This window comes from Nipponia nippon, unplaced genomic scaffold (assembly GCF_047370975.1).
Source record: "Nipponia nippon isolate SJK-2023a ecotype South Korea unplaced genomic scaffold, ASM4737097v1 scaffold_4, whole genome shotgun sequence".
Classification (NCBI taxonomy): Eukaryota; Metazoa; Chordata; class Aves; order Pelecaniformes; family Threskiornithidae; genus Nipponia; species Nipponia nippon.
In genome coordinates, this window is record NW_028262358.1 from 10,218,267 (window position 1) to 10,244,807 (window position 26,541).

Below are 26,541 nucleotides of genomic sequence, written 5' to 3' on the forward strand. Positions count from 1 at the left end.
TAGTTTTAAAAATAGCTTCTGACTTTAAGCATTACTATGTGACCCCACCGATGGATTCATGTTGTGCATTCAGAAAAGTCGCTTTAAAGCAGGAGAGTGCTATTGAATCTCTCGCAAGCCAACCCTGCTAATGTAGCGAGCATATCGAGTGCAAAAATAGAAAGCAGAGAGATGTGATCAGGTATATGCTCCTTGTAAGAGAGACGGCAATGCCCTACATTTCGGCCAACGCAACATGCACCAGCTCTACCTTTGGCCACCTCCTGTGCTCCCGAGCCCTTAAGCCCTGCTTCCCCTCCTGCTCCATACCATGCTTTCTTCTCAAGTCACCACGGGACGCATCCTGCCTCCAAATAAACAGATCAGATTTGGTGGAGCACCCTGCCACCAGGCCCATGGGACACCACACAGCTGCGGTGACTGCCTCGGGGTGGCCGTGAGCCCAGTGGTGGCTCATGCTCTCGGCACAGAAGGGATGGCTGATGGCTTTCCATTGAGGTAGGACCCACAAGCTCCTTGCCCTGCTCTCTCCTTGACCCAAATGCTCCCCTAGCCCCATCTCTGCACAGGGCTCATGACTGGTGGCTGCTTGATGGGCCTTTCTAGAAGCTGAGCAGGAAACACTTTTCCCGTCTTGCAAAATTTTCCCTGTTCCCCAGCAGGATGGAGCTAAAGGCTATTTGTATTTATTTAGCTAGTTCTGAATGAAAAACAAGGGAGGGACTCACTGGAGAGGAGTGAAGAGCTAACGTGCCTGGGGAAGCGCTCCCTGGAGATGCTCCTCTCTTCTCTGCCCATCTCCAGTGCCCTCCCACATCACAGGCGAGCTGCTGTTGGCCTTTCTGGTACACTCTCCTCCTTCTCCTCCTCCCCTCCCATCCACAAATCCTACTGAGTCCTCCAAAAGCTCAGCTGACATGGAAAGTTTCCGGTGAAAATCCGGGTCTGGCATCCGGGCGTCTCCCTGCCGATGCCAGGAAGCCGGAGCAGAGGCCATGCTGCAGGTCTCGGCTGCGCTGGGGAGGGCTCGCAGCAACCTCATTCCCTGACACCGCAATTCCCTCGGGGTGCAAAGCAGATGTAAACTCGCCCTCGGCAGCCAGATGATGTAAGGGGAAATCTTTACATGGCAAAGCGCCAGCGGAGCTGACCTCCCGTCTCTTCCCTGCTCCCAAATCCCAGCGCAGCTGTACTCTGCTGATCTCCGTGTGCCACAATTAGCCTTTAAGGAATATGGCAAGGATTCATCTAGTAGAGCAGCACTAAGGCTGCTCTAACTCACGCCCGGGACAGCACCAGACCCCATACAACACTGCAGTTGGGTACACAACACGCTACCAGCCAAAATCTTGCCTCCCACAGAAATGCTCTTCCTGCCCAAGGACTGATGCTGTGTAGCTGCTTTTCCACTGCAGATTTGGAGGGCGATTTATCTCAGCGCCATACAGTGCGCTGTCTTTGCTGGGATAGAGATGTACGTGCTTCAACGTGCAGACCACGCCACAAAGCCCAGGATCTCCCAAACACTCGTGGCAGAGGGCGCGCAGGCTCTCTGCGAGCTTTGAGAGCAGCCCAGACTGCAATGCACATCTCCCAGCTCGGCATTTTCTCCCAGATCTGAGTGGGGTCTGAACCTCAACTTTCCATCTGAACCTTCAGGAAAGCATGTCTGGACTCTGTAACTCAGGCCCTGGTCTGGTGCACACCATCAGTGCAACCCAGCAGCTTGTCTTCAGCAGATCACTTCAAACCAACAACCTGAGTCCCGCTCGATGGCAGGGATTACGCTGGGAATGGGCGAGAACTGATAGCAAACTACTCGCTACTTCTTTGAAAACACCCCTCTCTCCCAGCAATTTCCTTGTCCTCTGTTGATTCAGCATAACTTTTTATTTAAGGGAATGTAGTGTTTGTGAGAGGTGCCTGCATGATCTCTGAGCTTTCTCCTGCCACACAAGTGGTCTAAACACAGGGGTTCCTCCTTTGAGGTCCAAGGATTTTTCCATACATCCCATTGAGAGCCTTGTCCAAACAGCTTTTTCCCTGGTCACTCCTACCTATAATGCATATGACATGGGAGCTGGAAGCCGTGCCCAGTCCTCCAGCCCAAGCGAAACCAGAGAGGCTGCTCCCACATCTGGCGCTGGTTTAAGTGCGTTCCTGCTCACTGAAGGATGCGAGAAATGCTCTGTCTGCCCTCCTGGACGGATCTCCTCACCCTCCTCATCTCCAGAAGGCCACTTTAGGAGTACGGAGTAACTCCATACCCTGTCACCCCACACCAGCTCCTCCAGCCTGTGGCACAAGGAGAAGCGAACCCAGGGTGGCCAAACCAAAAGCCCTGACCAGTGTCTTTGGGGGAAAACACCCCCGGAGTCCCCAAAGAGAAAAGATAATGAACCCCTATATGGGACTACTGATTTGTACATGAAATAGGCTTTGACATCGCTCTGGTCTATACCCCAAGAGATCAGCTGAGGGTGGAGGAGGGAAGCTGTGATTCCTGTGATTGTGTCCTCCCCACCACTACTGAGACAACAAACATGAGCACGTTGGTGTATTTTGTGTGATGTGGGCACCTGCAAAACTAGTTTGAAATTTTTTTTTCCTTATTTTTTTTCCCCAGAAACCGCAAAAGATACAATTCTGAGTCACAGCCAACCTGAAAAACAACTCCACACTTCTGAACGAAGTCCCCCCCAAGACATCCTACTTCAAAACATTGTTTTCTAACCACTACTAATAACCTACTTTGTAATCTACTTTATCTAAACATAATTTCCCATTAAGTGAAGTAATTAATTTTGCTTATAATCCTACTCCTGACAGCATTTTATTCAGGGCAGGAGAAAAGACATCCTCAGAAAACAATGCAAACAAAACACACATGGGGAGGTCAGAGGAATGTCAAAGATAAAAAGAATTTGGGAGACCCTGGGACACAGAAAGCTTAGGGATCCAGATGCCCCCAGATGGTATAAACCACCTTTATAAACCAGGTGAGAAGCTGGACATCTCTGGGATAAATCTGAATTAAACAGGATCTATTGCTATTGCGCTTTATCATTAGCCAAAAAAGCCACAAGGACTACAGCGCCTGGGCAGGGGAAAAAAAATAATAACCCGTGAAACTGTTATGTGACCTAGATTTTGTTGAAGAACTGCGGAAGTAACATTTTTTTCAGCAGCATCTGCTGCCGTTTCTTTTCTTTTTTAAAAGTAAAATAAAAGGCAGAAGCCTCGTTAGCGCTAATGCCGGTATAGCCAGCCATACATCATTTACACCAAAATCATTTCAGGGCAGGCAGGGCAAAACGCACGCCCTCGAAAGCACGTCCTCGCCCTGCGCCTCTGGCTGTGTTTCATTTTTGAGAAGAGAAAATTGGTTTAGCCAAGAAGGAGGCAACGTTTGCCCCATTTTTAATATTTCAGGCTGACTTTTTAACCACGCAGTTTGTTTTGTGCAGGTGCAGCCCAGAGCTAGTGCCTGATGTAAGTGCGAGAGAGGGTCTCTGAGAGCACCTTTCTCCGCGGCGTTGGTGTTTCAGTTCACAGCGGTTAATCGCTCTACACCAATCTCAGCAACTGTTGACACAAAATAGGTGGAGATCAGGTCTGTGCAAGCACAAAATACCAGAACGGCAAACTATATGTAAACACACTTCAGATAGCTATGACAAGAATAGACCAAAACCTGACTTGCAAAGCAATGACAAATGATTACTCTCCCCTTCTCTCTTTTTTTTTTAATATATTGAGGGTATGTATTTTTTATTTTATTTTTTTTATATATACGTAGAGGGTACTTTTCCTGACAGAAGCATCTCTTGCACTAAAGATGAACCAAGCCCTGAGAACTGTATTTACAGAAGATGGTGCAGAACCCTATCCTTGCTTGCAACACAGCATTTCCACAGTACAACAGTGTCCTAGGCGTTTTTTTTTAAAGCCAAACTCTTGTTTTGAGACAATGCACACCTGAATCTCAGCCTTTTTAAATAAAAAGTGGCAACCAAAGCCTTCTGACCGCTACCCTGACCCTGCAGAGCAAGGCTAAGGCAGGAATGGAGAAAAGAGCAAGCGGTGAATGTTTGCACGGCACCATTTCATCTTATTTCCCTGACACCTGACAGCACATTCGTTACAGAATATTAATGCACCGACTAAAAAAAGGTTTGTCAGGTACAAAACCACCCCAGAAGAGGATGGAAGGCCCAAGGGAAAACAGGATTTTTTTTGACTGCGTATTAATTTCTCAAGTGCTGAGTGCTTTTTGTTATCAAGACTATTGGCAGGTAAACCCCGTTTGCACCGTACAATGCTCTGCAGTGGGAACTGACCTTTCTCCCTCTCAAAAAAGCATCTGTGTGAATAAAATAACACCAGTTATTTTATTTGCTCAATGCTCAGGGCACCGCTAATTAGTCTGTTAGTTCGTGCAAAATGATTCCACGTTTGCTCTTGAAATAAATGGTGTTTCCTCTGTGGGTTTTGCCCAGCCTGAATCCGGGGGATGTCAGGTTAGGAGCAACATCCTCCCCTAGCGCTCCTGGACGTCGTGACCCCTGTTTTGAGGCAGTTTGGGGCACACGGAGACCGCCGGGGTCTATCAGTTCTCCAGGGTGAACACCCTTCCTCTGCTCCACCTGAAATCCTGGAGGCCAAGGGGAGCATTTCCCCAAAAAACCTCTGTATCCACCTCCTCCGAGCATCTGTCCCCTTTGGAAAAACACTCGTGTTTTGTGCCAAAACTGTATTGCTACTCCTTAAACCCGCGCGCCAAAACGAAACCCCACAGGTTAAAACCACTGCACTGTATTTTTAAATGGCTTTACTGAACTAAAAAAACCACCGGCCTAAAATCCGGTGATACAACGGTACCTGATGGCTCTGAATTCACAACTCTTCCCCCTGCAAGCTATTTGCTCAGCTTTTCTAATAATACCTTGGCTGCCTGGCAGCTCTCCAGGGCTGTCTAAGGCAATATGCAAGCTAAACATTTTTTCGTCTGATTTCAATATTTTCTTATGAGTAACTATACAGGATTTTACCTAGTGAGTATTCCTGATTGCTGTAATTTAAGAACAGAGAAATAGACTACAGATGTAATATTATTATTACAATTGGCATTCAAGGTGAAAGGCATAACAATTAGCTAAGACTTAGTGAAAACATAAATGTAAAAATCTGCTTGAAAAGCCCGGCACATGGTACATTTAGAACAGCTAATTTACTGCACATATTCCAAATTGCTCAAACTGTGTAACAATTCACCCAGCAAGATCCTTTTTTTAATGGTTTTCTTGGGGGGCTGTGTTTTAGGGGGGGGGCGGGCATGATTTTCATGTCGCAAACACCTACTGTCTTATTTTACTCTGGAATAACAAACCATACGTATTCGTTAAACCTGCAACATACAATCTCTTTCTTACTTCTATTTTTCCTGCTTTTGCATGTATTCCCATTAACAAAACAGTGTTTAAATAACATCTGTATATGTATTCTTGAATCACATAAAGAAGAAAAGTAAATAGTTTCCAAAATCTGACAGTTAAGTTTGCAGTGCTGAAGTTGAGAGGATAATTTGTGAATGTTTTAACATTTACAAGTAAATAAGTACTTGTATTTACTGTATCTGATTACTGGGCAAAGTATTTATTATGTTCTTACACAGATACAAATTGCATCTTGACCTTTTCTCGTTTAATCTGTTTACTGCAACAAAAGCAGTAATAGATACATCTGAAAACAAGCAGATATTTTACTCGCCTAGGACTAAAAATCCCTGCGTGTGACGTGCTCTGCAAAGTGGCAAACCGAACAGCTTGCCTATTTATCGTAGCCTGCGATTTGGTAGGCAGCGGGGGTGAAAATCCACCCCTGCGTATAGGACCAGCACCTGCTTTTGCTATGCTCCCTCCCTGCCAGCCTCCTCCCCCACTTACACCCTAAAAATAGTGCTTAAGTGGGACTAAAGTGGTGCGCTGGTCATGTGCTGGCCTTTTGCTCAGGGGGAGTATCACCCTCAGCGAAGGAACTGAGTGAGGCTGATGTCTATGCTCAATGCCCAGCCCAATGAAGGAGCCTTTCCATCCCCTCCAAGGGGCTGACACGGGGCTCCACACATAGGAATCGCCAGACAACATTATCACTTGGATTTGGGGGTGTTTGGGGTGTGCTTTAGATGCACCGAACCCCAGACATGCTATGATAAAAAAATCACAGTGAGACAACAGGGGTCTGGGACTGTTTTCCAAAAGGTGGCGGGGTGGAGAGCCATGCAGCTGCTCCTCCTTCCCCTGCACCTCTGCGGAGGGGTGGGCAGGGGCTTTCCGCATCTGTGCCATCTGCATCTGTCCCCATCTGCATCCCCCCATCTGCCCCATCAGCATCCCCCCATCTGCCCTATCTGCAGCCCCCCATTTGCCCCATCAGCATCCCCCCATCTGCATCCCCCCATCTGCTCCATCAGCATCTTCCCCCACGCCCCCCATTCGCATCTCCCAATCTGCATCCCTCCCACCTGCCCCATCTGCATCCCCCCCATCTGCATCCCCCCCCCGTCTGCTCCATCCGTAACCCTGCCATCTGCAAGCCGGACCGGGCACAACCGGTGAGCAGATGGGAAGGACACCCTTTGCAGTGGTGCTTTGCGTTGGTCGCTGGGTGCTGGGAAGCAACCCCCTGTGAGAAGCGCAAAATCCTCCCGTCCTCACCATGCCACCCTGCCTGCCCTCGCCATGGCAAAGAGCTTCATCCCCTGCCCCATGCGACTACAGTGGCAAAGCTCTACCACTGTGGTTACCCACGAGCAAAGAAATGGAGGCAGGAGAAAATTTCCTGCCGGAGGGGTGTTGGTGATGAGGCTAAAAGACTAATAAAGTATTTCTGGGTGTCCATGCCCTGAGCTGGTTGTGCTACAACCAGTAAGGTGGTCTGGTCTTCCTATCGCAAACCCAGCTCAGATTCTGCAAAGTCATCTTCAGGCTGGTCTTGGAGCCTTTTTTTAATTCCTTCCTTATAAAGTTTCAGCAAAAATAACTTGAGTGTCTCCAAGAATGAGATTAGGGAAATTTACATTATTTGATCATTTTTTCCAGTGTGTTTGGTTGGGGTTTTGTTTTTTTCTTTTTGCAAGCCTAGGAAATTATACACAAAATTGACATTTAAAGAAGCCAAAGTCATAAAATCAAGAACTCAAAGAGTTAGGAAACCATATTACTAGAGCTGCTTACACCCTATCTGCTTTATACGCAAACAGTTCAGTTACCAGCTCACAGTACAATTTTGATAAGGCCCAATGCCTCAACCACCCCAATGATGGTTATGTTTGTTATAAGAACAAACCAGGGCACTAGAATGTAGAACGATTGATTTCTACAGGAAATAAATTTTGTCAAAGTTGAACGAATAAGGCAGCAAACGGCAAGCAAAGCAAAGCAGTCCTGGCTGAAGCAGCTGAACGCTGCACTGAAGAAGGGAATTTTCAGCTCTGTGTCTGCCTTTGACTGCTTGGGAGCTACTGAGAAAAGCATCAAACCCAAACTTTTCCCCAGTGGCTACTGATTTCTTGCATCTCTCCTCTGTGCCCAGCACTGCAGCTTGGCAATGTAAGATGCCGAGGCATGAAAAATTTGGAGCTTTCACTGAACTTGGTGGTCATTTGACCTTAAATGTGGATAACATGCTGTCATTTTGAGTCATCTCACAGTCCCAAACCAACCCAAAACTGGTGGCTGTGCTGGACCTGGGCCTCCCTGAGCCTCACTTCTTCACCTGTGAACGGGGACAACACTATTCTCTCTCTTTGTAGGGGAACGGTAAAAATATCATGTGGACCCACAACCTTCTATGCATACATAGGCAAGTGGAGGTCAGGGGAGGACTCGAGTATTACAGCCGTAAGCGCCATAAGAAAGCCCAGCAGAAATTATTAATTCCATCTTCAAGCACGGTTTGAATACAGCTCAACAAATGAAGCACTGAAGAATGAGGGTAAGATAAAATATTGACTAGCTGCTCCATCATTGTCTGGTCTGTGCCCTAGATAGCACAAGGGTATTTTGGAAAAAGCAGAATGGAAACACCTAATAAAAGGCTGGAGCTTTAAGGATTTGAATTTTCAAACTTAATATTTTTTTTTTTTTAAGATCATTTTAATGCAGTTGTATGCAACTCTATTTAGAGAGATAGTCACATATAGACATGCATATATAGAGAGGTTATATAGGCACATTATTCTACAGATATACAGACATTTATCTGTGTGTATCTAGACTTTCCTGAAACATAAACAAGCACCTGACACCTAATGCAGCCCTTGATGAGACTTGCTCTCTCTTCTTCGTAGAGTACCACCAGTAATTATTTACCATTAGTTCTTAACGGGAAGAGATTCAGCTGGGATGTAGTAAACAAGAAAACTGCACAGATTGTTCAATATAGCCTGGCTGGCTCTCAACTGAGGTAAGAAGTGATTGGATCACACCTCCTGGATATTTCAATCACAGTTTTTATCGCTGGGGAAAAGCACCTTATTAACCTGTATTTGGTCAGGTCCCTTCCATGTCCATGTATGCAACGCTGTCAAGATCATGCAAGTGCCCCTCCCTTCTAGTTCACGTTACCATTCCTCGAACCCTAAACTGCTGCGAGGTTAAACGACTAACAGGACAGAGATCCGAAGTGTTCATTTAGACTAACGACATCTTGAACTCTGCTACCTTCCTACCTGCCATAGATTTTTTTTTTTTTTTTGCAACAGGGTAAGGGCTCCCTCTTCCCATGACAGAAACATCTGACTGTGACAAAAAGATGGTCCTAAAAGGCAACGCTAGTGATTCGCAAGCAAAATCGTCACACGTCAAAAAAAAAAGGGAAAAATCCTCCACGTGGATTATTTCATTACTTTAAAAAATAAAACAACCCAAGGAAAAAGGTCAAGTTAAAACTATGGTATTTTTAAAGACACATGCCCTACCACTGATACATTTTCTGGCACGTCTCACATCATCACCCCATTCCTGTGACTCCTCCACCATCAATAGGAGTTGTGTGCATCAACCCGGGGAGCTTAAACACCGGGCAACCCGTATGTGAAAAGCACCATTTTTTTCGTTACGGCAGAGAAAAGAAGTATGCAACTAGCACATACTGTAAAGGCATTCAAAATATGACAAAAAAAATTGTTCAAATGCTTTCAATCTGCAGAAAACAAATGCTCTCTTCACTGACTGCTCTGTGGCAAACTTCTAATTCCATCCAGAAAATCCGGCATTCCCAGTCTGGGCTAACGACCATGCTACCAGACATGAGTTTACGTTTTTCATGCACATTTCATGTATTCCCACATGCTGTGTTGCTGCCAATAATTTATGACTGATCTGCACCCAGCCTGCCCTTCAGCATTTTATTTAATCTCTGCAAGAGTGATTTACAATGACTCATCATTAATACAAAAATGTACATGTGTGTTAACAAGTTTGGAAGAATCTGAGGAGGAAGGCAAAATTTTTTGCAAGTCGTGGCTGAATGACTTATGAGCCCACTGAAGAAAGGCAAAGCTAACCAGAAATGATACGTTAGCTCTTCCCTGCAGCAAACAATTTAGGCACGAAGAGTTTCTTCTCCTGCATACCGCCTTAGAAGAAAAGGGATTGAGGAAAAGGTTGGGAGAGGGTTGCCCATATCCGCAGGATTCAGGAGAGGATAAGCAGCTCGTTGGTCACCCCATGGCTGGACGTTTCCTGAGGCTGCACGTGTATGTGTGTGTGTGTGCAACCTGCACACTCAGCCACGGCCTCACAGCCTCCTTGTTCCTTAGCATCCATTACAAAAAGCAGGGGTTGAATTACCATATTTTGGCATCTCTGCCCACCATATATGGATACCTGTTATTTAAAAAAGCCCCGACCGGCTCTATAGCGTTAAATCTTCGTGGGGCTGGGAAGGGGAATCTTCTCAATAATTTATACAATTGTAACACCACAGCAGAATTACCAAACTAGCTCAAGCAGAGGAAGCCTGCCCTACATCCACAAGACTTCAGTTATAATGTATTTTGACCTACTTTTTTTTTTTTCTCCTTGCACATAAGGAACTTATAAAAACACATCTGACACAAAACCAAAGTAAAAACTCCACAAATCTGAGGCGAGATGGGTACTGAAAAACACCCTGGAAAGTCACTCGGGAGAAATTCCACCAGCTTTAGTTCAAAGCATCCCACGTTCACCATCTCAAAAAATTTCTTTGATGGCCCATCCTAAACTAACACAGTTGCCCACACCGAACCTTACGCTCCCGGACCCCTCCGAAGCAGCACACACTCGCTCCACCCATCGTTAAATAAGACCCCTGACGAACGTACACAGCTTCTCAACTGGCCAAAGCGCCTATCATTAAACTGAAGGACAACCATATAAATTAGGGTATCGCATGGATGAAGGCTGGAGGACGTAAAGCTGAAGCAAACACTCATTTTTTCTGGCTGAGCCAAAAAGGTTACATTTCCTTAGTACACGTATGTTATGTTTAGTGCCTTTTATTCCTCCGTTTTAAAGTAAGTATCTTGGAAGCATACTTCACATACGCTAAGTATTTGGTATTTTCCTTTATTCAGTGTCTTAAAGGCCTTCAAAAAATTGATCTCCCAGGGCTGCTGTGGGGTCACAGAAATTGATAACCCTTACAAGCTATGCTTATGTGAGCCCGCCTGCGTCTCCCAGATAGTGCACTTTGTAAATTAATCCTCCAAAGGCAAATATATTGTAAGTAGCTTGTTATCTCTAAAGTACTAAATTGAAGAATACATGGGATTATATTGACAGAAATTACATTTTCTGTAATGGGGTTTAATATATCTGAAATCTCTCCCATAGGCTCCTACTCTCTCTAAGAGAGGAGGGTTTGTTAATGTAGGTGCAATGGACATCAAGACCAAATTTATTCACTAAAATGGATTAGGCCATGTAATCAGAGCTTCAGTAATATTAATCTCTGACACTTATTGAACGGAAAAAAAATACTTTTGTCTGCAAACTGGCATTCCTCCCTCCCTTTTCCCCAGCAGGCTCGCCATTTGCCTTGGCCATTTTCTGGGTATTACTTCAAAGAGGATAAGGTTTCCCATCATAAACACTAATCTAAAAATATTAGAACAATTAATTAGATACACTTAGTTTTACAAGGTATTAGATTGCAATACACTTCAAATATGACACTTGTTCTGGGATAGTGGGAGAAACCTGCATTTCAATGCAGTAACAAAGAGTAATAAATCAAACTTTTTTTTTTTAAGGGTTCGGTGTTGTGTTTTGATACTTAAATCACAAGTAATTTTCACTGGTTGCCTTCACCACATCCCGGACAGCTAGCAACCCAAAATCCACTGCAGAAACAGCACAGATCCCCATTTCCTTCAAACAAATCAGTACAACAACAGACCAGGGGCTCCAGCAGCCCTTAGCTGTAATAAATAAATAAAATTGTTCCACACTGTACTTAAGCAGCAAAGAGCCAGATCGTCCTCAAAGTTTATGCAAGCTTTCACAAACTGACTTTTAATACAAACTGGTAAAGAGATAGAAGGATGTCAGTCAAAAAGAAAGACCCCACTAACAACATTAAAACAAGCATGACAGCATCCCAAAATAACAATGTGCTCTGCAGAAACAGGGCCAATTGCCCCTTTTTTTCACCCAACATCTCAACCTCTTCCAAGACCAAAGTTCTCAAAATGGATGTGGCTTCCTATTGAAGAAGACACATCCTCAGCCAGAAGGAGGACTGGTACCCAAATGCGAAGACACTGAAATCTGCCCAAGCGATGGGAAAATAAACGCTGCTTGTTTTCTGCGGTAGCAAACCTTCTAGTTCCCATAACTGAAACCACTCACCCAGCTCTATTTCTTTTGCATCAATAAACTGCTGCGGGGGGGAGCAGACAAGGGCAAGGTGTGTCCTCAAAAATGCAAAGCGTTAGCCGGAGGGTGCCAGCGGCCATATAGAAACACTAAGGAAAATTACTTACCAATTGTTCACTTGAAGTATAGTGAGCCCTGTGTCTTGTGCCAACTGCTTTTTCTGTTCTTCTGAAGGGTAAGGGTGCTATAAGACACCAAAATAAATATATACATTTAAAACAATGCTTTTTTTGCCTACTTTTTATTTTAAATTAAAAAAAAAAAAAAACAACAGAAGCGTGACATCTATTATTGAAAGGTGAAAATACTGAGGTGTGTCACTCTTTTATAATTATTAATGGGCTACTACATCACTTAATTAATGGCAGTAAAAGACAAGCCAATTATAAAGATTAGTGAAGTGGAGAAATAACTGCTTAGGATACTGGCAGTACCTTGATACTCAAGAAGGATATTTGTTGCATTAGCTGAAAGTTTTTGCGCTTGTCTCAAATGACCGATTAGAGTCAAATCACCTTTTTGCTTTTTTCTGTATTTCACAGAACAATGAAGAATGCAATAAAGCACTTCTCTGTAAAACTAAAACACGCTGATGTTTTCTGAGATAGTGAAGACAAATCTCGCCAGTGCCCCAAAATAATTTGCAAATAAGATCAGCATCCTGAACATAAACAAACGCCTGGGTTTTGAACACAGGCCAACGCAAGGTCAACGATCAGCACATTTTTGCCTGACATTAACATAGCTGTGCTGCACTAATCTTAAGAGACAGAAAATAAATACTGGTTTAATTGAAGATAATGTTAAAATTCAATCATAAGTTGAGTTTCTTGTGAGAACTTGATTGCTTTCTCAGAAAATTTGCTTCTGCATGAATACAGATTGCTTAATAAATCAACAGCAAAAACCACATCCAAGTTTGCAATTTAGAAATATCATTTCTGTCCTTTCCCTCCATGTAAAAATGTCACTGTCCCGAACGGAAACGTCCAAATATTGCAAATGTAACAGTAAAAATTCCCAGTAAAAACCCCGTTTTGAGGATCTGGCTCAGCTCCTGACCTGGTCACCCAAGTCTCAGTGCACATCGGATTCAGACCTGGTCTGCTGCAAGGTACTTAATAACATTTCAATAAAGATAATTTGATACAACTGGTTAGACCTATCCCAACATCCCATTTAGCAGTTGGTTGTCACAAAGTATTTGCTGTTATACACACATTCCTTTTTTTTTCCTGAAACATTCCCATAGTCTTTGGAGGTATTCTTTGGCGTAATATTACATGAGATGTAAACTGAAACCTTGTAAAGCGTAAGAATTTAAAACCTCGTAAAATTCCGCAATCTTATTGGTATCGTAACTATTCAGCAGATTTTATATATTCTTGTTAACAGCATAATCTGACATCTAATGGCTATGTTACATGCCTACATCACCTCACTTTACCAACAGGATTTTTGTTGTAACTCCAGCAACTCCCCTTTGCTCAACGTGCCCACTTCAAAGCCCACAACTGTGGCCATCGGCTCCAAAAGATACAGGTTTTTTCATCCAAAAATGGTGGGGAATTTCCCATTCTTTTAAAAATACAGTTTTCTTGACAGTAAGCCCACAGATAACCTGCACACCTGTAAACTACCCCCTGTATTTTCCGCATGTACATGAAACAGCTCCAGAATTGCAAAGTGGAAGACATAGGGAAGGGTATTTTACTTCTTTTTTACGGGTAATTTGCATTTTACACATGCAAAAACATAGCATGAATTTTATCGTCCGCCTTATATACACATTCATCCACAACAAACAGTTGTACTTATGTCCATCTATCTGAACATAACATTTTGCTTCTCTTCAAAAAAAAACCCCTACAGAGGTGATTTGTAACATTTTCATCTTTATAGCTTACTTCCCATTTCATTACTTTTCTATCAAGCGAGGACAAAATTATTCTTCTTTTTCTTATTTCGCTTTGCCACCTTACATGTCATCTAATTTTAAGTAATTGAACAAACTGTGTCTAATTTCATGCAGCAAGCAATAATTACTAGACAGCCTCTAGCTATTGGAATTAAGAACTCTGTCTCCATTAAGCAATTTTCAATTGTTCTGGACTTTTTTCCAAATAGACAAGACTGGATAAAATTAGCCATCAGAATAATATAGTCACAGTAAAAATAATTGCTTTAAAAGTACCAAACCCCAAATTCTTCAAATTGTGGTATGTTTAAGGTCATCTGACTTTTTTTTTTTTCATAGCCTAGCACAGCATAAACTTTTAATTTCATGATAAATCTATAATTGCCATAATCACATGATAGTCAGGACTTCATGTAGCTAATCCCTCTTAGCTAAAGGTTCACCATGTGGCAGGCTTTTTAACTATGATTCGGTGTGGTTTAAAATATCTTAAACACTGGGCATCCTTATTATATAAGCTTTCTGTGGATCGTACGAGTTGTTCCTTTGTAGGCTAAAAAAAAAAATAAAATAAAAATGACTTGACAAAGAATCAGCATGCCACAGGCTAGGTTGCTATAAAAACATTCAAAGCCTTGTTGCATTCCCACCCACAGGGCTAGGAAGGCCTGTGCTACAGGCAAAGGCAGACATCACATTGCAACAGAGAGAAAGGGGGAAACCCTGAGAACTGCCATTTTATGAAGAAATAGGAAATTCAGTCGAAACTGTTGCTGTTGGTCTTTATTTCACCCGTGCGAGAACGACAGGTGCCTGCCAAAAGCTTTCTAGTGGTTGTCTAAAGGGATAAAGACACATGCACAGAGATATGTGTAGATATATTTGCATATATATGTGGATTACATTTGTGTGTATATGTACAAAATACATATTAAAAATATATATAAATATATTAAAAAAATATATATCTTAGTCATATGGTTTAGTTTTAGGTAGTCCTGCAAGGAGCAGGGAGTTGGACTTGATGATCCTTACGGGTTCCTTCCAACTTGAGATATTCTACGATTCTATGACATATATAAATATATAAATATATATAAAAGTCTGTGTCTAAACCCACTGCGCTGACTCCAAGTTGGCAAGCCCACCTCTCACTCCGGATCACTTTGGGATATCAAAGCAAACTGTACCACTGTTCAATAAACAGTGACTTGAGACCTTTACTTTGTTGTGTACATTAGCTCCTACCATTATCTCTTAAAAGCTTAATTATTTGCAAACAATTGATCAAGATGGGAGTTGGAGAAAAGAGACACTGGACCACCGGGAGAGCTGCAATGCATTAGGAGAGCAAACAGAATTACCTTTAGGTCTTATAATCAGAATTAACGATTGGGACCGTACCCGGGGCAGCGCGAGAAGCTGTAACGCTCTTGCTGGAGTGTTTTCCATTTGATCTGCATTAACACCTCGAGTGAAAGCCATAAAATGGTGATTACAGATGGGAAGGCTGACCCTCCTTCCCAGAACCAGCCCAGCTTGTGTATACTGGAAGACTGCAGACAGGCTTTCGTGCCAAGGCAGGAGGAAAACGGCAAATCCAAGGGGAAAAAAAAGTAGGAAGCAGGCAGGTTGAAAACAAAAAAAGGGGGCATTTGAAAGAATAAGGCTAACAACAGATGAGGACTCTGAATCTGGCTCCGGTACTTTCTGATCATGCCTGCTGCTGCTACAGCACTACAGAGCAGCCTCCACCGAGCGGTATGAGACCTAGTGCTTTTCTCTTCCCATAAATCTAGCGCTGAAATGTGGATTGTTTGGCACCATTAATGTGTTTTTGAGGCTCTGTGGTATTACTTTTAATAATGACTTAGTACAGAAAGTGATTGCTTAATAACACCATCAAAGTCTGCATGCAAATGAAAATTATCCCTGGGGGATTTGCCCAGGGTAATATGAACAGTTAAGGAACATTTGAAAAGGTAAAAATAACTATGCAAAATATGAGTCAGAGCAGTCGTTTCAGCAGTAACAAAGAAATCAAAGTGACAGAGAGAAAAATGTAACTTTCCATCATATTCTCTCGTCACTGTTTTATGAATGGTATTTAGAAGCAGCAGTCTTAATACAAGCCCCTTTTTAATGCAGCCGAGATCATTTTTAGCAAAACAAACAATAAGACTTTTTTTTTTTTACCACCTTTGATTACAGCCAATGGGTGAAGTCTCCAGTAGATACAGATGGAAAGCATCCAAGTTTGTCTCTTAATGATATCCCTTGTCCAAACGTACTCCTTTCCTCAAATTTTCCACCCCAGGCTGCAAATGCTGGATGCCAGGACAGTGACACACTTTATTGTATCTGTAACCCGGTATCAATAACACTCCCTCCCTCTCTGCCTTGCCCGCCATAGTGGCGCATCGTAATGGTCGCAGAAAAATATGAAATAATCCTACCCAGAGCTTACTGCTGAGATAACGGGAGGCAAAACCGCCCCTTCTCACCCCCCGAATTACTAATTCCTCGTCGCACCGAACCATCTCAACACCAACACTGCCAACCAGCCCCACCGCAGCACAGAGGCAGAAGCAATCCCCGACCCAAAGGTTGAACGTTACGTTATAAGGATGTTGTGGCAACCATCCAGCGTCGCCCTTATCGCGGCAGCGCTGTCGCTCGGCTGACCGCGCCGGGAGAACCATTTCGGAAGTCCTTTTATCCCCTTCCTCCAGCCCTCCGCCTCCTCCACAGCTCAGCGTAATGCACCAAGGCGAGATGACCTTGAGCTAAACTCTGGTAGGTGATGGAGGAAAACTACCCCCCCAAAATGTATGCCCTCAGGAGTGTCTATTAACTGTTTTCTAACCTCAAAATAAAAAGAAAAAAACCCCAACACTAGGATTTTCTTGTTTCTGAAGAGCAACCCAGCCTACACTTAACTCAGTAACCAGAATAAAAACCAAGGTTCAGCCCTCCAGAGACAAACTGCACGTTGGTTTTATGCTGAACTCCGAATCCTTGCTTTACCCAAACTTGCCCAGGGTTAGCTAAGACAGCGGCACAGCAGTCTGGGTCTCTCCCCTTCCCCTACCTTCTCCTGGTTTGCATTTGAACTGTTTACATTAGTGATCAAGTTTATCTACCATAAATTTTTTTTTTTTAATATCCAGAATGCTTTCCTATTGTCTCTCAGCTTTATGAATTAGTTTTACTGTTGCAGTGAATGCTTTTTTTGTCTCCTGACTGCACATTATCAAAGGGACACTTTGTGCCTGCCATTTGCATTACAAAAGCAGTGCATGGTGTAGTCTAAGAACAGAGCTTGAATTTATAGCAGTCGAGTCCTGGATCCTCACACATGCCGGCCTCCGAAAGAATAACAGGGGTTCCTGCATTCGCAAAGTAGCCAAAAAATGGTTGGATCACTATCCGTAAAGTCAACCTGCTTTCTTCATCGGCCACCGGCGTATTTAGAGGGAGCAATAAAGAGAACGCATTGAGTCCCCTTGCCTATTTTGCAGGCTGCGTGAATGGGCTTGCAGACCATCCCCACGACCTGCTTTATATTCAGGCGAGGCTGTAAAAAAGTTGCCAAGTTGAGGTGAGCTGCTAGGAAGGGAGGGCCGGGGGGGTGGAAATCAACTCGGAAGCTGCAGACTCGATCCTGTTGATCCCGTGGGACCGGCTTGCATGTCGGAGGAAATACTAAGCACCAAGAAGGAAGTTGTTTTATTAGAAATGCATCTATGAGGCTGGGAGGAAAAAAGCCTGTGCAAAGTTTGCACGGTCTTTTCCTTGGCCAAGAGCAGTGAGTCAGCCTGATAATGCTGTTGAAGTGTGAGCTGGCTTTGGCATTTAAAACTCCTCGTTGCTTCTTCAGCGCAGCAAGAAAACGCAGTCCATATGACACGGTCATGCTGCAGACAAAGCCAGCCTTTTCCTCTTTCAAAAGAAAATATTTCCTCAACTTATTATAATAGTTTAATATCCCCGCGGTAAGATTTTTTTCATAGCATTACTGTTAATAAATCCTGGTTCTGCCAGAGTTATTGAACTGCAAACTATGAATGCAATATCAACAAGAGTGCTCGGTCTTGTAAAGTTAAAAATGCATCAAAATATGCAAGGTGACAAGATGCTGCATCCCTGCATTGCTACGGAAAGGCCACACGCTGCCGCTCAACTGGCATCAGCCAAATCCTATGAGATGGGGCTCTGAGACACTGCCCATCACCTCCCTTACAAAAGGTTTTGCAGGCTGCTTTGGCAACCCTGCCAAAAAATAAAAGGTGAGGAAAGGAGGCAGAATCTGACATTCCTAAGGCAAACACAGGGTGTAAAATACAGAGCCAATGCCCCAGAAGTTTTGACATCTGAACGTGTGTTCACAGTGCAACCTGATTAAACACGGGCTGCGTTGGTTTTGCAGGCAGGGGGGTGGAAAAGATGTTTTATTTGCGGGGGCTTACGAGGTGGGGAAGAGGTACTGGCAACAGCAACACTTTTTAATGAAGGAGTTATGCCGGGGGAAAAAAATGCTCTGTGCTTCTCTTTTTTTCCCATTTGCCCTTTTGTAAATAATTTTCTTGCAAGAGTTGTCTGTGAACAAGTTTTGGCACTCGCTAATATAAATATCCTTTCCAAGGCTGATGGAGAGACATGGTATGGCTTGGGATGCGCTGCCAATACTTCTCTGGTGGCCCCATCAAATTATTCATAATGCAAGCACTCATTAAAAAAAAAAAGTTCAGATCATCCCTTGCACAGGATATTACAGAAGTCAGAAAATGGAAAAACCTTTTAACTCATCTAATCCATCCCCTGGCTGCTACAATATTATTCCTTCCATACCATATATTATTACCCCTGCCTTTTCCAGTTGAGCTTTAGCTAGTCCAAGCAATGGTGCTTCTGCTATTTCCTTTTGGAGACACTCTGATAGACCTCAGTGTTTGGAGCTTACTCTGGCTCCCACCAGCCTTCAGTTTAAGTTGAGTCTATGCAGACACTCCCACACCATACCCGGGTAATTGAGCGGAGCTTTTCCCATGTTAAACATTCCTTTAGTGCCTGTATGTATGCGCATGCAGAAACACGCGCAGAGTACTTGCACACACGTGTTAACTTCTCTTAATACGCTTAAGAAGTGATTTTTTGCTCTAGCGTCAAGATTATTTGTGCTAATGTGACATGGGCGATGCGCTTTCCCATCCTCTGCCCCATTTTCTGCGTTTTTTGTTTGTTTGTTTGTTTGTTTTTCTCTACCACAGCCTAAAAATAACCAAGGATAGGGTAATTAAAAGAAAAATTGCATCCGAAAGATCAGCAAAACTCTCTTCATCGCAGCACACGGCCGAAAACAATGAAGTATTACATCCAAGTGACACCAAAGGAACCGAGGAAATGCATCATCCGACTTCCAACCGTGTCAGAGCTAAAATTCACATCCTTGAAACCTAGCTTTTCAGTTAAGCCAGCATCTTTATCAGGCGGCCGCGGAAAGGCAGGAAGGTGAACCTCAGCCTTTCCTAGGTGAGCGGCTGTTGGGAAGGAGGAAAAAACATCCCTGTCCTCGGCATGCTAAAGGAAATCCCGACTACCTGATAACTCTGTAAAAGCGCTGCTGTTGTTTTTAGAGCCGGTCTAAGACAGATTAGCTCAGGTAAATATCTCCTAACCAGAAGCCTTTTCTCAGCAATAAGTCACTGTCCTTATCTACCTCAAATGACTTTCTAAACAGGTGGGCTCGGAAATAACTCCGCAATCGCTGGGAAACGCCAGTGCCAGCGGCTGTAATCCCACAGAGCTAAGCCGAAAGCTTTTATTTGTGCTTTCTGCTCTCTTTCTCAGGCTGCATTCGGTATGTCAGGAGCTCCCTCTGTAAGCGGGGGATAAAAACGCTCCCCTACACCTACCTCCCCTACCCTACATGCTGGAGCGACCAGCACGATGGAGGGCTGCTGTATTCAGCAAGGTCCCTCATATTGACCGCAGGCTTTAGGACGGAGCAGGAGCTTTAGGCAGGTTTCCTGGGGTGACAGCACCCTTGGAGCAGCCACCAAGCAATTTGGGAAGCCTACTGCCATAAGCTCGGCCGCTTCTTCTCATGGAGGGACCAAGCAGTCGCACAAAGAGAGTTCAAGGCAACCACCGCGTCGAGGTGCCAATCTCCAATGCCAAGACAAGGGGGGGTTTACATTCGAACATCTTCTATTTGAAAAAAACCCCAACAAACCACCACCGAGGAAGGAAATGAAAAGATAAAGCTGCTATTTTGCAACGCCGCTTTTTTGGCATGGAAAGTCCTTGAACAGATGCCCCGTCCACCATTAAATATTCACAACGTATCCTTGTAAAAGAATAAAGCCCACTCAACTTATAAGCAAAACCACAATGTGTTCTTCATAAAAAAAAGATGCATTTAAAGATCCGTGAGGGAAAAAAAAATGAGGAGGGAAAAGAGAAAAAAAAAAAAACCAAGCCAGCAAAACACCGCCATTCTCCAAAGAAGCAGAGACTCTTGGAAGTAGCATGCATTCTCTGGCGTTAATTTTCCCACTTAAATTACAGTGATGCTGTAGCCTCATCTCATTAGAGATCATTGTCCCCAGTAGACAGTTGTGTTTATGGGGGATTCTTGCTGTTCCACACCTGCTGCTCAGGTTGCTACGTGATAAAGCCTGCATACAAACAGCAGTCTTGAGGTTGCTGGACTGCAACTGATGAGCCCAGGCTAATTCAGGGGTGATTATGTAGTTTACTGGACCACTAAACCTCTTTAAGCTTGTAATTACTGCCTATTTGAGTAAAGAACATTCAAAAGCAATTCACTGCATCATGCCTGCCACAGCTGGAAGCAGGCTGCCAGCAGTCTGCGGGGACATTAAAATCTACAGGGACGGGGATTCGAGCACAGCTCGTAGGCACTGACGGCAGCGGCGGCAGCCAAGTGTGTTCACATTCCAGCTCACCTTTTCTGACCAGGCGTACTATTAAAGGTGCACTGAAAACTATAGAAAAGCAATAAAGATGACAAATAACGGGACGTAATTGAAAGAACTGCATTTTAATGACTCTCCCCCTCTTCCCTCTCCCCTTACATTGGCTACCAAAAAAAAAAAAGAAAAATTAAGCCTTTTTGTCATGACAAGGGAAGGGAAAGAAAAGGCCTTTTGCAAAAGGGGAAATGCGCTGCGCCAGTGTGAGTGTTTCTCTTTTGAAAGTTGGAGGCTTTCCTCATGTTTGGAAGTTTTAGAAAGAATAAGTTTACTTGTAAAGTGAATGCAGAGTAAGTCTTATTACGTATTTAGCAGCAACGACGATGCAGAGGCATCTTAAATCACTGAATCTTGATTAAAACCTCCTCACCGAGTCTTCATGAAACCCTCGAAAAGTATCTCTAGACCTGGAACACGTACAAACCCCCTTCTCACCGCTGCATCACCTGCAAGCACTAGAAAATGCCCCAAACCACCACTTTACAAAACAACTCCACCCCGCGCAGCAACACAAAAGTCAGGCACAGATCCCTACTATCGAGATGAGTTTTTTTTTTTTTTAATAATAAATAAACATCCCTCTGATTCTATTTGCCTTTTGAGTTTTGAACTGCTCGAGTCCTCCTTTTCAAGCCTGCCCCTGCAGCTCTCAATAAGCAGGAAGTTATTAAAAAAGGCGCCTTGTTTTTTTGCATAATTAGCAGCCTTTGGGAGCAGGGTCTGAGGGAAGAAGAGCAGATCAAATGGGACTTGTGACACAGGCAGAAAGGTTGGTAATGGGGATTTTTACAAGTGAGTAAACTAAGGTCTGGAGAGGATTGCTCCAGAGAGGATTGCTCTGGCAGAGCCGGGGAACAGCGCTGGCAAAACAGAGGGAAGTTGCCAACGTGGCTGCTGAGCCCCGATGCCGCGTTGGCTTCACCAGGATCTCCGATGAGGTGGCAGCTCCTGCCCGTGTGGCTCTGGTTGAAGAGCTGGGTCCTCAGAGCCCTCCCTTCCTCCAGCCGCTCCACAACACCGTCTCCCTGCTATTATAATGCCATGTGTGAGGTCCGCGTCGACGGGCCTAACGAGCCGCCCTATTAACTAACTGCATGAAATGTACTTTAAAGCCTCGCAGGACATTTGGAGATCCAGAATCAGTGTCATTTCCCTGTCCTGCTAACAACTGCTGCAGCTGTCTGGGAGAATGGGGTGTGGGAAAAGGCAAAAATAAACAAGGAAAATAAAATAAACCGTTGCTATTGATATAATTAACCCTGGACTGAAGGTAAATTTAAGAGATGGGGCCTCTTTCTCCGCTCATCTAATAAATTGCCATGTTTTAAAAAACATGGACATCTCGTCTGTAGTATTAATCTCACTATCTATGTAGAGAAGAAAAGGGAAAAAAAAAAACCCAAGCATGCGCAAGCATGCCACTGTGAACAAACATCAGCTTTTAAAGGAGAATATAAAAGTATTCAGGAAGTTTATTCTTAAAAAGCATGTAAATGCCCAACCACAACAATCCTCCAACTAACCTCATCCAAGCTCCAAAGAGCCACAAGTTTATATGTTACCCAGCCATCACTCTTATTAATATTCATTAGGCAGGTCTACTTGCATTTTCATAAGCTGCGAAGGTGGCAAAAGAAACAATCAGAATTCTTTAACACACAGGCATTATCAATTCAGCATCTGCCAAATAGGAGCGTACACAGATCTGAGGCTGAAATTCAAATGCAGTTTACCTGGGCTAGAGCTGGGCTTTACTTCCCAACACCCAGCAAGCTATTTCAGGTGCTCTCATTTTATACATCCCCATAAGTTCACTCTCTATTATTTTTACCTTTAAAACGAGAGTCCCTCATAAATTACCTCCTTCATTCCTTAGCTCTAATGAGTTCCCTTCTGCTAAAATAGCCCAAGTTCAGTAAGATTGCATATATGAATAATACAGCCCAATTTTAACTCAGTAAACTTGACTAAGCAGTTCTGCTTTCTGACGAGAGAATTCATTTTTCTACACGCATTTAGTGTGTGAAATCCCTTTGGCTGGCATCAGGGTGCGGACCTGTACAGAAATACAGACTTTCTGACCAGCCTGGGCTAAAATTTAACTCCGAGAGATGAATTAAGAAGTCTCCAAAAGAAAACAACTGCTCTAATTAATTATTTACCCTACTTAGCAAAGAAACACGGCTGATAATGCTAATGATTTAAGAATAAAACAGACGTGCGTTCCGAGGATGATATTTATATGCACAAGGACGTGCACCAAAAAAAGCGCAATTTAGATCTGAGAGCCGGGAAAAAGGACATCCCAATTCTCCCCCAAATCTCCAGATTTAACCCTAAATTAACAAGCATTTGCCCACAAGTTCACTATATATTGATTCCTGTCCTTATAAAAACCTCATTAAAAAGGCTTGGATGGTCTCCAGGATGTGACTCTTCCCTTTTGGCAATGTGCTTGGACCGAAAGGGCTCCCCTGTAAAAAATAACATGTTCCCTCTCCAAAGTCGATGCAACTTTCCACCAATTTTGCCTCGCTTTCAAAAACCTTTAAAGACCAAACTGTATCCTCCCTCACGGCAGGTCAACGGGACTGAACTTTGCATTTCAGTGGGAATATTCATGGAGCGTGGAACTCCCTGGGGCTTAGCGTTGGCCAATGCTGGGGGGACAAGCCCTGAAATGGCAAACCTGTCTGAGCCTGTGTAACTTTAGATATGGTGATTAGCAGCAAACTCAGCGAAAGCCTGGGGTGCCTAAAGCATACGTCCTCATCTTTGTAAGGCAAGACCCTCGGTGGGTGTCTTCTACAGGATGATGGATGGATAAGGCCAGGACAGGGGTTTTTGGAGGGGGCTCTTCAAAAACCCAAAGAGAGTCAGCTACAAGAAGCCAGTGCCCACCCCATGCCCAGCCTAAGCATCCCCTCCGTCCTCTCCTGCCTGGGCTCCTTCGAGGTCTGAACACATCAAGCACCATGCACATGCAGATGCCTCCACAGATACTACCATAAAAGAGACAATCAATGTATTTGGAAGCAAAAGCGTTGAGATAGCATGCCACTTTCAGCATATTTATGATGGGATGGCCATTAATAATTCGCAAGGATAATAACATATAAACAATTAATTTTTTCCATACCAAGCTCAAAGTCCCTCTGCTTCCCCCTCCTTCCTGAACAAAACTCCACATTTCTTTTAGAAAGACCTAAACGAACATAGCTAAAGACAAAAAAAATGTCACCACTAACAAGTTGCAAAGTAAGAAAGAGCAACCAAACACATTTGATCTCATTCTATACACGAACTTTTCTAAGATGACTGCTCCAATTAAAAAAAAAGTCGAATTTATCTTTTTGATAATACGAAATGACGAACTTGACTATTATATGCATATATTTTGTTTAATAGCTTCATTTATTTTAATAACAAAGAGAAACTAGATCTTTAGAGATGAAAGCTTTATTTCATGGCTTCGGTGCAATGGGGATTTTTAAAATCTGTGATGTTAACCAAAATGTGATAATGGATGTTCTCAAGGGCCCTATTTTATAGCATTTTATGCAGAGCCAAACTATATGCGAGACATTACAAACATGATGTTTAGCCCTATTTTAAGAAAGTAGAACTGACTCTGGTGTCAGAGGCCCCTGTAATTGTTCTCCGTCTGCTCCTCGTTCCTCTGAACAGTTCCTCGTGCAGCTAAGTCTGGCTGCAGAAATACTGTGACAAAGGCATTAGCTTTCCGAAGACTTGTTAAAAAATGATATTGAAAGGCATCATGTGTGGGATTTCGGCTGGGAGGGGACAAGAGTGATCGCAATGTAACTACTTTTTCTGTAGCAGGCTGTCTTGAAGGGTCTGTTGACATCCAGAAGAAGAGACACACAAAAAAGATGCTAAAAAAATAAAGATGCTAAAAAGAAAAAATGCTAATTCTGCTACCGTTTTTACGTCAGTTAATTCCTAAGATAGAGATAATTAGAAACACCTCATCAAACTTGATCATGCTCTCAATCCTTCTGAAGAACTTCTCATCTACACCACTTCCTTTTATTTTTACGTTAGTAGATTGAAAACAGTTGTTTCAGACAACGGCAGCACTCATGCGTACGCAGCATTAAGGATGCTCTTGTTTAATACGTTTTATACACGCATACATATCTTTACACACACAGAAGTGTACGTGCACGTATGGGGATCAGACGTAGTTTTGCAAACTACACCTTCCAGCCCCAAAAGCAGGGACCTGACCACTGTTTTAGGGAAGACAGCCCAAGATGGTAGCTCATGATTAATGGCTGTATCATTCCTGGCTCGGCAGCGGCGAGGCCCCGGGTCTGATCTGCCAAACATCCCCTTCGTCTGCAGCCGATCAGCAGATGTAACCACATAGGCCCTGTCAGCTTGACATATCATTCCTACGACAATGTCAACGAGTATTAATGTTCAATTATCTGTCCTAGAAATAACCCTCGCCTTTACGCATTGTGTAACTGGGCGCATGGCACTGCGAATGACAAGGGCAGAGATGCCCGCGCTCACCCGCTCGCTGTGAGTTGGCTTCCCAACATCATGATGACATTGCCTCGCGGTAGCGCGTGGACGCCTTCCCCCTCCTTCCTCTCCCTGGTTGTGGTTGTTTGGTTTTTTTTTGGAAGGCATGTCGCAAGGACCCCAAAGACCTTTCTCCTCCTCTTCGCATGTTGCATGTCACCCATCAGTATGCCAAGATATGCTTGGAAAAGATGTATTTTGATTTCATGCCCATGCAGAACCACGAGGAGTTTGCTTGTTTGCTTTTACGGAGGGCCATAAGCCGCTTGTTACCTTGCTGCCTCTTTTTATGTCCCACGTGCTGGTGTATATATATATATATATAGATAGATAGATAGATAGATAAAATTTACCATCAAACACAAATGTCAACAGTGGTTTCTTCCAGGGCTGAGTCAAGATCAATTCAATCTCCAACGGCAGGGCTGGAGCAATTTGTCCAAATGAATCATTACAGCTTCCCTTTGTTAAACCAAGTTAAAAATAAGACCCCCAGTAGAGAGATGATTTGAAGAACAAACACGAGTTCATACCTGGCATCTTTTACTACCATTCAAATATTAAAATTATCGATCAGGCCAAATTCAAATAGGGCTCTCAAAGCAAAAAGCTTACCAAGTATTTCTTCTTTTAAATCAGCATTACAGTCAAATTACCGCTCGTTCAAATAGGCTGTGATGGAGTTCGCAAGATTTTTTTTTTTGTTACTATGGCACAGCTTCCTTGAACTAACATTCAAAGGTTATCGGCTGTAAGTTATGCTTGCTAAGTCTTCTTATACAACTCACAATCAGAGGGAGGGAGTGGGAGGAAGCGGTGTGATAACCAGTGCCAGCTTTGAGATAAAGCCCTCCACCTAATCTCTGTTTATTTAGACAACCATCTAACCGCAGCACCGGGCGTAAAAACAAGCCAGGTGTACAGCTAAGGGAATTTCTCCTGCCTTATCATGACTGCATTATATTTTGGGGCAAAGGGAAGCAAAGTCTTTTTTTTTTTTTTTCCCAAGATAACTTTGAAAATTTCAATAATGCCAAAGTTTGAGGTTTTGATATTTAGATTTGCTAAGCTGGTCGGGCTTTTTTGCTTTGTATTGTTGGGAGGGGAGGTGATGGTAACAAAGCACATTTTATTCCATACTTTTGTA

General features: G+C 43.5%; 1 protein-coding gene across 8 annotated transcripts in view; it reads right to left on the minus strand.

The window, feature by feature from the left end:
* Window positions 1-26,541, minus strand: part of MEIS1 (Meis homeobox 1) — a 234,056-nt gene that overhangs the window by 11,535 nt on the left and 195,980 nt on the right. For all 8 annotated transcript variants that reach the window (XM_087775860.1, XM_087775864.1, XM_087775859.1 and 5 more), the window contains one exon: window positions 12,032-12,108. In XM_087775860.1, the coding sequence (XP_087631986.1) occupies window positions 12,032-12,108 (77 nt within the window). The remainder of the gene's footprint in view (window positions 1-12,031; window positions 12,109-26,541) is intronic.